The following is a 14,422-nucleotide window of genomic DNA, read 5'->3' as shown; positions in this document are numbered from 1 at the left end:
CCTTTAATAAACCCACCCCCTCTAATTACTCCACCACCCCTTTAATAAATCCACCCCCTCTAATTAATCCACCCCTACTTTAATAAATCCACCCCCTCTAATTAATCCACCCCTCTAATTAATCCACCCCCTTTAATAAATCCACCCCCTCTAATTAATCCACCACCCCTTTAATAAATCCACCCCTCTAATTAATCCACCCCCCTTTAATAAATCCACCCCCTTCTTTAATTAATCCACCCCCTCTAATTAATCCACCCCCCTCTAATTAATCCACCACCCCTTTAATTAATCCACCACCCCTTTAATTAATCCACCCCCCCTTTAATTAATTCACCCCCCCCTTTAATTAAAGGGAAACTCCAGTGCCAGGAAAACGATCCGTTTTCCTGGCACTGGAGGGTCCCTCTCCCTCCCACCCCCCAATCCCCAGTTGCTGAAGGGGTGAAAACCCCTTCAGCGACTTACCCACGTCGCTGCTTCCTCCTCCCCCGCCGCTCCTCCTTCTGCTTACGTCGGCCGGTGGGCGAGACTGATCTTGCCCGCCGGCCGAGGAGACCTAATGCGCATGCGCGGCAATGCCGCGCATGCGCATTAGCGCACCCCATAGGAAAGCATTGAAAATGAATTTCAATGCTTCCCTATGGGGAATAGAGCGACGCTGGAGGTCCTCACACAGCGTGAGGACGTCCAGCGACGCTCTAGCACAGAAAACCTGTGCTATAGAGCAGGAAGTTCCCTCTAGTGGCTGTCTAATAGACAGCCACTAGGGGAGGACTTAACCCTGCAAGGTAATTATTGCAGTTTTAAAAAAACTGCAATAATTACACTTGCAGGGTTAAGGGTAGTGGGAGTTGGCACCCAGACCACTCCAATGAGCAGAAGTGGTCTGGGTGCCTGGAGTGTCCCTTTAATTCACCCCCCCTTTAATTAATTCACCCCCCCCTTTAATTAATTAAGTCCCAGACATAAAATACTGGTATCTACTCACAGTTCAAAGAGTCTGACCACTGGGTGCCTCACCGCCCGGAATGGATCCTTCCGCTGAAGATCCGTGAAGGCAGACTGACGGCGCTGCGCACGTCGTCATTACGCTGCGCACATCGTCATCACGCTGCACGATTCCGCGGCCCGCAACGCTCCTCCCCCTCCTCCTCATAGAAGAAGGAAGTCCCGCCGGGCCGCAAAGGTAAAATGCCTAGGTATTATTTTCGGGGTAGGGCTTATATTGCAGCCCACCCCGAAAATTCAGCTAGGGCTTATTTTCAGGATAGGTCTTATTTTCGGGGAAACACGGTAGCAGTCCCGAGACCTCCAGTACACCACTGCAGTTCCATCTTTGCTCGAGTTGCAAGTATACCCCAGTCCTGGGGGTCGCGATCAAGGGCTGTGTTTTTTCCATCTGTTTGCTTGTCAGCTGAGGGGTTGTTGCCGGGCTATTGTTCCCTGGTCCCAGAATAGGACTGGCATATACTGTTGTTTGCTATTCATATATTTTATATTATTTATAATTGCAAGTGTTGCAGAATAAAGTTTATGTATGTTTTTACAATACTGTTTTTCTAGTGTTCAGCGCCCTCATTAGGTGCGTTTGAACCCGTCTTTCTGTATATTAGGATAGCTTTATGCCTATCCCACACATGCGTAAACTCCCTCACTGAGTAAACCTCTACCACTTCAGCTGGAAGGCTATTCCATGCATCCACTACCCTGTCAGTAAAGTAATACTTCCTGATATTATTTTTAAACCTTTGCCCCTCTAATTTAAGACTAGGTCCTCTTGTTGTGGTAGTTTTTCTTATTTTAAATATAGTCTCCTCCTTTACTGTGTTGATTCCCTTTATGTAGTTAAATGTTTCTGTCATATCTCCTCGTCTCTTCTTTCCTCCAAGCTACCCATGCTAATATGCCTATAAAATTGACTTTGTGCAAGTGTACAAAGAAGAATTGATATTTTGAAGGCAAAAGGTGGTCACACCAAATATTTGGTTTAGAGTTTTTATTCTGTTCAGTCATTTTGCATTTGCATTTTGTTAGTTGATAGAAATAAACTACAGTATTACCTTTTCTATTCTTGAAAGCATTCTTACTTCACAGCATTTGTATCACCTGCCTAAAACGTTTGCTGCGTAGTGCAGCTAGAGAATAGTTCTTAGTATATATAGCCATACACTGTTCAGGATTGTGGATGGGACATTCACATAATAATTGCAATTGATATTTAGATCCATTTAATGTGTCTATCTCTTGCAGAGGAACGTGGAAGGGGTCTTATGTGACAGATGTAAACCCAGCACATTTGGACTTCATGTTGGGAATCCAGTAGGTTGCAGCAGCTGTTACTGCTTTGGTCTGACTAACCAATGCACAGAAGCAGATGGATTAATTCGTATGTGGGTGAGTTGAAGGGAATATATTGAGGCATTATGCAGGATAATGTGGGTTTTTTCTATAAAGTGCGCACAGTTCTATAAACTTCCAAACATAGTGTTATATAGTATAAGGTAAAACGGAAAATACTTTCCCCTTAAATATTCTTGTATTACTATAAAACTTGCACAGATTCGGCCGGCGCCAAAATGAGCTGGACGTGTCCCAGAACTGCTCCGCAAGATAACCCGATAAAACGCCGACTAACAGCGGTAATACCCACAATCCAGACCCACACAGGTGGCTGCCCGTACCCCGGTACGATGGGGAAGAAGAACAAAAAGCTGCGACCTGATCCAGGACCGGGGTCGCAAGATATCGGCGCTTACATGCGCTCAGCCACGCGGCCCGCACCCGCCAAGATGGCGCCCGCATCTGATTACACACTGTCCTCGGAGGAGGACAGCAGAACAGCCGACCTCTCCCCTATACAGAGGCGGCTATCAGGGCAAGCAGCGAATGCAGCGCAGGACGACTCGACCCCAGCCACAAAGGCAGTCATCAAAGCCCTGGTGGCAGAAATCTAAGCCATGTTCACGGCGGATCTGGCGCCAATTAAAGCAGCAGTCTCCACCCTTACCACACGTATGGACAAAGTGGAAAATAATATGGCGGGCCACAAGCTGGCCCAGTCGGCCACAGATGCAGCCCTTGGTGCCCTGCAGAAGCAGTGCGCCAACCATCAGGCTCAGCTTGCTAACCTCGAGGACAAAGCCAGGGCACGCAACCTAAGGATCAAGGGAGTGCCGGAGACCGTAGCGGAAGCAGAACTCCCTCACTACTGCAGGAGGCTACTTGCCACCCTACTCATGCCCAAACAGTTTAAACAGCTGGTGGTGGACTCCTGCTTCAGGCTCAACAAGGCGACCAACGCTCAAAATGGTGCGGGACTCTGACAGGGGTATTATTATAGGAGCTGTGAGAGACACCCCTACAGTATCCTTTGAAGGAGCACAACTAGATTTTTTCCGGGACTTCTGCAGACATACTCTATCTTGGCGGAGATCTCTCAAGCCTATTACCCAGCTTCTCCAAGAGAAATCCATAGTCTACAAATGGGGACCCTAGCCGATTAATCGCTGACAAAGCAGGGAAGACCCACACAATATCGCACACCAGTGAGGCGACAACATTCCTGCAAGCCCTTGGCCTGACAACGATGCCGACGGCGGACCGCCCGACTTGGAACATAGCCAACATCACCCCATTTGTGCCCAGAGGGGAAGCACCGATGGCAGAGGAACTGCAACTCTGAATTTGGGGACTGAACTTACCTATACATCATATTGCACAAGATGTTCCTTACACAGTGCTACAAATATTGTTTTTTACTTATTTTTTATCAATGTTGAATACTGTTTATAAATAATGCCTATGTTGTACAGTTGCCGGCTCCGTAAGCCTTAGGAGTAGCTCTAACACTAAGATACCAAGCACCCCCCCTTGCACACGGTTATTAAGCGACACCACTGCGCAAAAACAGCAGACCCCAGACTACACAGCGCATGACCCAAAGCTATTGGACCAGCAATACCAAGCGAACACGCAGACCCAGACTAGCGCAGCTCAACACCCACACACACCATAAATACGCGCCCTAGTATAGCTCACAGGACAAGGAGCAACACAGATTAGCCATAAGGCGCATGCGGCCCGACCCCAGCATCCCCCCAAACCACTTGTGCGCAAGCCCCTACAAAACATAAAAAGGAGTTGACCCAGCTGGATGACGTTTGCATACAAGTAATGTTACTAGATTTTAACCTGTCACTCACCGAAATATGTTGTATCATATGCAAAAACTTGCACAGATTCCACAGATCTTCTGATACACAGGATAAGGAGTATATAACAATCTACATAAATAACAGTAAAAAAAGAGAGAAAAATACATAGCGTAATACTGTAATGTAGATGAGTGCACAACTTAGTAGGTAGAACCACACACATGTACTAGAGCCATGATCTGGCTCGATATTATATGATGCCTTCTTTATGGATTTTGGATAGAAGAGGCTGTTTAAAGCACTGTGTGTACTTCATAGGTTGGTTTATTTGTATTCTTTTGGGTGTGTGAGACATGTGTTATTTGAAGTAGCATATGGAAACATGCAAACAAATATAAGCACATTTGGTGTATTATTATGACATCTTATTTTGGACTTTTACTAGTAATTGCAAAGTTATCCAATAAACCACAGTTTGCATCAATCTAATGTTTATAGAAATCCTAAAACCACAAAATAATACACTGCACGCAGTATTTAAACACTCCTTACTAATATTCATTAAAGGACACTATAGTCACCAGAACAACTACAGCTTATTGTATTTGTTCTGGTGAGTATAATCATTCCCTTGAGGCTTTTTGCAGTAAACACTGCCTTTTCAGAGAAAAGGCGGTGTGTACATTACAGCCTAGGGATACCTCCACTGGCCACTCTTCACATGGCTACTAGATGTGCTTCCTGAAGTAGTTCTGCACAGTGTGCAGCGCTGACATTTAGTGTCTCCACTCTCTGCATGGAGAAACTGAATTGTACTCATAGAGATGCATTGATTCAATGCATCTCTACGAGGAGATGCATTGATTCAATGTATTTTTACAGTGAGATGCTAATTGTCCACGGTTATGTTTGGCTTGTGCTGGCTCTGCCTCTGATCTGCCACCTTGACAGTCTCAGCCAATCCAATGCTTATGGAAAATCATTGTGATTGGCTTTTGTCCAACACTTCTGATGATGTAATCCATGCAGGCAGATCAGGGGCAGAGCCAGCAGCAGCAGCCTGGAATACAAGTAAGATTGCACTATATTTAGGGGGGAAGGGGGATCAAGGTGACTAGATTGTGTTTTTAACACTGTAGGGTCAAGAATGCGTGTTTGTGTTCCTGACCCTATATTTTCCCTTTAACGAACAAAACTAAAAAGAGAAAACAAATATTTAAATTGTTCAGTTTATTGAAAAGATCCAAAGTTTAATATCAATTTGTAATGGCAGGTGCTGAAGGAGGACATCTAAATGTGATAGAAAGATTCATCATGATTTCAGTTTTGCACAAAATGATATAATAAGTCAGGAGATTTACTTGAAAATGCTCACAATTCCTTTTAAATTGGGTCGATTTTTTTAAATGGAGGCAGCAATGTCTGCTACAAATTTTTTGTAATTTACAAAAAACTGAGTATTCTTAGATTGAAACGATTAGTAAGAGCATTTTCTTAAATGGGGTAGTAATAGCAACACAGGCTTCCCAACTCTCACGTTTTCGATGGGACAGTCTCTTTTTTAGGGTGCTCTCCTGTTGTTCCAATTATTACAGATAACACAGTACTGTGCAGAGGTCACTAGGATCATGCAGACCACGTTTAAGCAGTGGTAGTTAATTCTCTAGTTGCTATCCTCTGGATTTTTGAAATACTGTTTAGAAGCTGCCTGTTTTTTCCAGTTACTAAATCCTACTTGTAATGTGCATGCTGCCATGGCTCACTTCCCTCTTCCCTTTGCTCCTGAGCAGTTGGTGTGACTTCTAAATGAAGCTATTCTTTCCCCTTTCCATCTCCTCTTCCCCTTCTCTTTTTGTGCCTTGGTTAACATTTCTGTACCTTTCCCCCAAACAGCCTTTCCTTACCCTTGTTATCTCCTAAGCTTTCATTTCCCACCATAATCACATGTACTTTTATGTTTAGTCTTACTTTCAAGCAGTTATCCACAAAATATACCCGTTTACACACTGGTTAAAAGATTCATGTGCATAAGAAGGTTTGGTGTGACTGTATGAATGTTTGACTATATATATTATATGATCAATCATGGAAACAAATCTCTCCCAAACTTCTCCCACCAGCGTTCATCCTTTTACCTTGCTTTTGTTCTTTATCGCTGATTTCTGTACCTTAATCCTGTGCTCAAACACCCACAGTCTTAAGATAGGTAAATTATAGTTTTAATGTTACGATTAATATAGTTCTTTGGTATTGAGCTGGCAAAATAAACTTGTTTGATTGGTTGAAAGTTTGATTTTCATGAATGATACTTTTTTCCATTGATTTGTTTTAGGCTCAGTTAATTTCTGTATTGGATATTTCTGCTTTATTGCAGATAACAATTTGTCACTTATATTTTTATTGTTTCACGCCAATAACACTGGTATTCATACAGAATTACATCTATTTCTCAAGTAATATGAATGGGGTATAATGAAGGATGAATTTGTGCATAAAGCAATTTAATCCGGGGATTAACAAGAACAAGAAAGAACTACAATTTTTAACAGATCTTTATTTTCAAAAAAGCAGCCACTCAGTATCTTGAAAGAAGATATATGTATAGCTAAACATTTGTTTTATTTCTTTATATGTCTAAAGCAAACATTGAAACCAGATCAGATAGTGCTTGAGTTGGTGGACTTTACACATCAGCAGAGGACCACAAAAGGGGTGACCTTCCAGCATCCAGAAATCGTTGCACTCATTGATCAAGTAAAACAAGACTTGCAATCTGAGCCATTTTATTGGAAACTCCCACAACAGTTCGAAGGCAGAAAGGTAAGCTTTAAATCATGATCTTACATTTTAATATAGGGTTTTTTTTTCTCATATGTGACAATAGTATCTTATTGTGTAACACAATGTTCAAGTAAGTTATATGCTTGAATTGACCCTGTATATGACAAGTTCTAGGCTTGTATAGATCAGTGGACCTCTGAAGTTTAATTATTTAATTGCAAAGCCCAATCATCCTGGCTGGCCAAAGTATGCAAAATAATTTATGAGTGAATCTTTTCAGTGGCATACAAATATCAGTTTTGATAAAGTGACAGCAGTAAAACCCCATAGTACAAACAGTGAAGTGAGTTGCACATAGCACAAACTAACTGAAAAACTTTGTTACACAGATGTATGCAAGAGTCATTCATTCAGAAAAACTACACTCGCATGGAAGACGGATATATATTACAATGTGCTTGTAAATGGGTTTCTGGCAAAATAATAAAATACTTAAATTACATGTAGTCTGCACAATGCCAAGCATTAAATTGATAGATCATTTGAATAGATAATATGTTGTTATGTAAATCTCAAAATAAATGCCTTACACTTAAGTTTTTGACCAGATGTAGCCTCCACAAAGCATGTTGGTGCAACCACTTATTACCATTCTCCCAATGCACCCCCATTATTCTACAATTTACATTAGAGATTGTGAAATGAGCCCTAAACGTAGAAACTAACAGTACAGACAATCAAAAATATTTTAACAAACTTTTCATGTCTGTTCAAATAAAAATATTTTTCTATGCTCTTATTATTTGTAGCTTCCCTTTGGCATTATTTCATTTTCAGTTTTGCAAGGCCAGACATAAATCCATGGACTACTTAAAAATAAACTATATTGCCAGGAAAACAAACTTGTTTTCCTGGCACTATAACTATACCCCTCCCTTGCCTCCCCCCTTCTGTCACTTACCTGGGTCCAGCAATGGTGTCCTTCGGCTTTCCACCTTCTCTCCTCACCCGCTGAAGTCAACCGACGGGGGAGACCTGATTTGCTTGTGCGGCAATGGCCGCGCTCGCATTAGGATTTCTCCATTGATTTTTGGTGACACTGGAAGCCTCCATGCATAGCTTGAGGATGTCAAGCGTCAGTTAGGCGACCAAAAGTCGCCTAACAGCCCGGAAGTCCCTCTAGTGGCTGTCTGGTAGACAACCACTAAAGGTGGAGTTAACTTTAGCAGGTAATTATTGCAGTTTCTTAAAAACTGCAATAATTACCTTTTTAGGGTTAAGTAAACTAGGACAGTGCACCGCGACCACTACAAACAGTTGAAGTGGTCTGGGTGCCTATAGTGTCCCTTTAAAACATTACTTCTGTATTCAGCTTTTCTTCTTAAAATAAAAATGAAGCTAACTAATATATTTGTTTGAATGCATCTATATTAACATAACAGCATAACAATAAGTGAAAAAAAGATCTAACCATGTTTAGGATATAAATTATATATCTTTTTTTTTTTCAGCATTTGCATTTTCATCAGGTTCTTGTGGAGTAAACAGAAATCAAATTTGGAATGTAATAATCTTTTCTTGCTTGGAATATAGATTATATTTTCTTTTTGTTCTGTGCTCACTTTTTCCCTATAGCTTTAGAGTTTCAATTAATCACATCAAATATGCAATTTAATAAAGGGGGATTTGGCCTGTTCTGCCCACGGGTAAAATGTGTTATTTGAAAATGCTTGTATATAAATTATTTGAACACTGGTATCTTTAGTCACCACATATTTCTTTTCAGTGCTTTTCCATTGATGCATACAAAATGAAAGAATCCAGATTTGTGAAATGAAATATTGTGTAGGTGTATACTGAGTCAAATGTGGTTAAGTAGGAAACAGAAGAAACATTTTTGGAAATATGTCCATTTTAGCTAGCTTAAAACAGTGTCTGTGCTTATGTTTATTACTCTTATTTTCCTCCAGCCCCTTTGTGTGTCTAGTTCTACCCTAGTTCCTATGTGTGTCTCTTACTTCATGCAGCCACTTTGTGTTATCTTTCTCCCCTTCCTCATTACCTCTGTGTGCTTCATCCCTCCAGTCTCTTTTCTAACCTTCCTCATCCATCTGGAGAGAAAAACAAGTAGCAAGAGAATGGACAACAGCTCAATTAGCCTACCCTTCGGTGGGTCCCCGCTCAGATATCAAGCTGGTTTTAGTTCATCTAGTGCCATTACAGAGAGAACATATCTGAAGCATATCAGACTGGTCCCACCCATACAGGTAGTCCAGATCCAAAATGCCAGCAAGTGCTCTCACACGAGAGATACAGTAACCCCAGACAATCATTTCAACCTTGTAAGGTATCATCAATGAGGTATAGCCAATATCCCTATAGGCACTGTGAGCAAAGTGTCCATGTCTGGATTGCCCTTTAAACTTAACCTCTTAAGGACCGTGGACGTATGAGGTACGTCCGACAAAAAACCTCATACGTCCGCGGTAATTTTGAGCACTGGAAACGATCGTGATCGCTTCCATCCGCTCTAAGGGTACTACACGATGCCTCGATACCGAGGCATCGTGGAATAGCCCCCAACACTACCGTTCACCCGAGTGATCGCTCCTCCTGAAGCGACCCCTCCTGGGTTGCCGCACATGGCACCCGCCAGTGTAGGCAAGAGCATCGGAAGCCTTCAGGCAGGCTTCCGATGCTCTGCCTGTACTAAGTGCCTCAAGGGATTAAGGCACTCAGTTCAAATAAAAAATAAATAAAAAAATAAAAAATGTAATGAAACAATATATATAAACTACTACCCTCCCTCTCCCTCCCCATGTACTTACCAATCGCCTCCGTTCCCCCATCGGCAATTGGTCTTCTTCTGATGGGGACTGAGCCCAGACAGTCCCCCCTTTGCAATTTAGGACCCCCAGAGGCCATGTGACTGCTCTAAAAGAGCGGTCACATGGCCACAATAGGTGTCCACAGTGCTGCCAGCAGGGGACTGCCTGAACTGACAGGCAGTCAGTCCCCCTGATGGTGAAAAAGTTAAAAAAAAAGTTTTACAAAAGTTTACAAAAAATAAAATAACGTTTATAAATTAACAAATATATATATATATATATATATATATATATATAGAAATCACAACTGTTTCTGCTGGCACTCATCCCAAACAAAAATAATTAAATCAGCAACTACCAGGTGCCTCTCCGTGCGATAATACAAACAGAAAAAATTGAGAGCACTCCATGGATTTTGTAAATCAAAAAAATGTATTAAATCAAACGCATATAAATCAATGTTTCGACCGTGTAGCGGTCTTTATCAAGACCGCTAGACGGTCGAAACGTTGATTTATATGCGTTTGATTTAATACATTTTTTGATTTACAAAATCCATGGAGTGCTCTCATTTTTTTCTGTTTATATATAGGTATATAAAAAATACCTTGTTGTCTTGAAAAAAGTCCCTAGTGGACTGAAACGTCAACACTATGTAATCAACTTTTGAAGCTTGAAAAATTGGCACATTTTTGGCAACAGTATCGAGTCCTGTGAGTGCACTTCCAACAGGGTATATATATATATATATTATTATTATTACAAAAAATAAATAATAATTAAAAATAAATAAACTGTAAAAATATTTTTTACAAAAATTATATATATATATATATATATATATATACATATATAATTTTATTCTAATTGTATTTTGAGATCTAGAATGAAATTATATATATAATTTCATTCTAAGTGTATTTTGATATAAATATATAAATATATTTATAGATAGATAGATAGCTATCCCCTTAATGACAAAAAAAGGGTTGTTAAGGACCGCTGACTTACCTAGTATGTCCGTGGCAAATAGGAGCCCTGGACTTATCTGGACCGGCGATCACGGTCGGGGGGATTGCGGATACCCCAGCAGTCCCCCTGCAGCAGCTATGGCCACCCTGGCCCTCCAGGGCCATGTGATCACCGCATACCCCATTTTTCCCCCCTCTTTTTCAGACTTATACCAGCCTAAGAAAAGTTTAGAATACTTCTTTAATTAAGGCTTTGGTATATTTGTCATCATAAAAAATTGTATCTGTTTTTTTTTCTTTTCCTTTCTCTCCTTTTCCTCTCTTAACATGTTTCTATTCTTTCAATATAATATAAAGATAGATAAAAAAAAGACATGTAACATTCCGACATTTGTCATTGTTACAGTATCTATGAAGTTATTAATATTTGGTTGATTAGCAGTTCAAACAGAAACAGAGAACAGAAAAAAAAAGAAAAAACAGAATCTCTTCCAAAACTATACACATTCATACCAACATACACTAAACAAAAAGTACAGTAAATATTAACATGTTTTCAGTCACAGCGAAATTTATTCACAAGCCTTTATTTTTATTTATTTTTTTACCTATTTTCATACTTCTATTTATTGTGTTCCCAATAATAATTCCTTCTCTTCTTGTTCTAATATTTCTAGCCAATTTAACCATATGTCTATCTCCTTATATTGATGTCTAATTTATTTAACACCTATTTCCATTTGAATCTGGAATTTGACCTGTTGAATAAGATGTAACATAGAAAATGCCTGAGTTTTCTTCCAATTTCTAGCTATTAGGATTTTTACAGCTACAAGGCAGTGCATTATGAACACTTTTTCTAGCTTTTTCTTGTTAGGCCATCCTAAGTGAAGCAGCATCACTTCCGGTCTAGATAGTATTATGATATTACCCAATCTTCTTAATATGGATTTAGCCATTTGCCAAAGAGGGGCCACTTTTTCGCAATTCCACCATATATGTAAGTAATCTCCCTCTCTCTCCCCACATCTCCAGTTTAGATGGTACCATATACCATTTATTAACCACTTTGTAGTGTGTTTCAATTAAAGAGAGGCAGTGTACATGCTTATTTGTCTTAGCAATTGCGGCAAACCATTCCTCTTTGTCTATGAAAATATCCAGGACTTTTTCCCAACTCTTAATTGTGGAAGGATAGACTTCCAATTTTCTAGAATATAATAATTTCACCCATCTAGAAAAAAAAGAAAATTGTTTCCTTACTATTGAATATATATTTTAATGAATTATATATGACTCCTCCATTTAGGATTATTTTATCCCATAGATAACTTTCCACTCTGAAATAGGAGAAGAACTCCCGATTTGGACAATGATATTCCCTCGATAACGAGTCAAAGGTTTTTATCCTATTATTGTTCGTTAATAAGGCTCCTATATTTACAATATTTGCTACTTTCCAGTTTTTTAAGCAAATATTTGGGATATCTGATTCAATGATTTATATACTCTGAAAGTCATGATTTTATTATTATTATTTTTTTTTTAATTCTTTATTTTATTGTGCTTGCGAAAGAACAATTAGGCTTGCATTGCCACAACAGCGTTTGCTCGCCCTTCAATTCAACATACATAAACATGTGTTAGGCAGGTATTAACAATGCACATTTTATATTATATAATACGGTGCTTTCAAGAGAAATCTCAGTGTCAGTTATAGAATACTATAGAGTCGGTATTGAGTAACAATTTATGTAGTAGGTAAGCGGCCTGACAGTAATGCGAGTAATTTGAAAAGAACTAAATAATAAAGAAAATGCTTAAATGTCAGAGCAGGCTAGGGATGCTAAGATTAGTATCGGCATGTGTGCTATATATTTGCACTCTGCTGAAAAAAAAAACATGGAACTGGATATAGCACATTTACTATGTAAGAACATTCCACTGGCACTAACTTCGAGCTATACATGAATATTGTGAGAATACATGCTTAATGCCATAAATAATCAAGCGTTTCTATGCTGTGGGGGATATGTTATAACATTGCTAACAGGCGCATTCTTAACAAGTGCTGCAATAACATAGCGTTTCACAGGGTTATCAACAATTAGGGTTGCTTGTGGCATAGGCAGGGTTGTCGGCCGTGAGCCGTGTATTGCATGAGTCCGAGTTGCTTTACCCGATGCCCATTTTGGCAGCCTTGCTTGCGCGGTTGAGTAGTGGATGTCGAAGGTGTCGGCTGAGATGGGACTGCTGCTACTTGCGGGGGTGGTCCAAGGGTCTGCAGAGTATCAAGGATTTCGGCAGCATTAGTGATTTTCATCATGGAATGTGGGTTTGTTTAATCGGTACCCAGTGCTGGCGGTGTGCTTGCTCTGAAGGTTGCTTGTCCATCTGGGAAGGGGTGCACCTTGAGGTGGTGAGTGGTGCGCTGTGTCGCCCAGGAGAAGAGTGGATGCAGCTGCAGCTACTGTAGATGCCTCTAGGAGGGATAGGGTGGGCCTCAGGAGAGTGATGGTGCTTTCCACAGGCACAAAGGAGTTTTTTCCACCACATATATATGCTGCAAACATCACTTTGTTTAGCGTAGTGTAGTGAGCTGACACATCCCTGGAGCAGGTTACTGTGATGGTCAGATGGCGCTGGATGGTTTCCTCTGTGTGCAAGTTCCAGTCTGTGGGTACTTCGCACATGTGGCTGGCGTGCGGCGGCCATCTTGGGAGGGTGCTGCCGGTGAGTTTTTCCCAGCAGGGTGATTGTTTTCCGCCTAGCTTGGCGTGATCGCAGTTGCTTATTTAGACCGGGATGACCCCCCCGGTCCAGAGGGGGGGGAGGAGGCCGGACACCAACTGGAGACCCAGGAGAGCGGCCGTCTCTTCCCGGCTCAAGCTCCAACGTGCCTCGGGCCTTCGCGGGTTACTGTAGGTGCCAGACCGGATCTTGAGGGGAATCTCCTCGTACCCCGGGATCTGGGGCTCAGTTTAGTCTCCGTTACCGGTTGCTAGAAAGATTTTGCCTCCGGTTTGCGCCGATTTTCCGTCCCCCAAAGCAGGAGCTCAGACAGAGCACGTCTGATCCCGTTGGCAGTCTCGCCCTGCCTCCCCATGATCTTATTATTAATATCTAATTTCATTTTTATTTTTCCCAATATGGGTATTATATGTTTTAATATGAATGAGGCTGAATATTCAACTGCCTTACTATTCCATACTACTCTAGATAGATCTTTAGTTTTGCACATGTCTGATTCTAACTCAAACCATCCCTCTTTATCAAATTTGTTCTTTTGTAACATAGCAATATGGGAGATTATTCCAGTTTAATAGTATTTTTCTATATTTGGAAAAGCTAGACCTCCGGCATACCCCATTTTGAATACCCTGTGTTGTCTACATTTGAAAATGGTATGCCATGATGGGGTTATTTCACATTCCTGGGCTACTATATGGTCTCAAAAGGCAACACAGACCAGCAAACCAATTTGGCAAACGGAATGGGGCAAACCCTATATTGACCCTGTAACTTTCCAAAACACCATAAAACCTGTGCATGGGGGTATTGTTATACTCGGGAGCTTCCGCTGAACACAAATATGAGTGTTTGAAAAAGTAAAACTTATCAAGACAATGAAATCACCAGTAAAAGTGCAGTTTTGTGCCCCCATTTTGAAAACCGTGGGTTGTCT

At 40.9% G+C, this 14,422-nt stretch overlaps 1 protein-coding gene across 10 annotated transcripts in view; it reads left to right on the top strand.

Moving 5' to 3' along the window:
• Window positions 1-14,422, top strand: part of LAMA2 (laminin subunit alpha 2) — a 767,184-nt gene that overhangs the window by 504,035 nt on the left and 248,727 nt on the right. For all 10 annotated transcript variants that reach the window (XM_063443147.1, XM_063443149.1, XM_063443146.1 and 7 more), the window contains 2 exons: window positions 2,254-2,397; window positions 6,798-6,977. In XM_063443147.1, coding sequence (XP_063299217.1) covers window positions 2,254-2,397; window positions 6,798-6,977 — 324 coding nt within the window. The remainder of the gene's footprint in view (window positions 1-2,253; window positions 2,398-6,797; window positions 6,978-14,422) is intronic.

Source organism: Pelobates fuscus, chromosome 2 (assembly GCF_036172605.1).
Source record: "Pelobates fuscus isolate aPelFus1 chromosome 2, aPelFus1.pri, whole genome shotgun sequence".
In the NCBI taxonomy this organism is placed as follows: Eukaryota; Metazoa; Chordata; class Amphibia; order Anura; family Pelobatidae; genus Pelobates; species Pelobates fuscus.
Note: the sequence above shows the minus strand (reverse complement) of the source record. Positions and strands in the feature narration are given on the sequence as shown.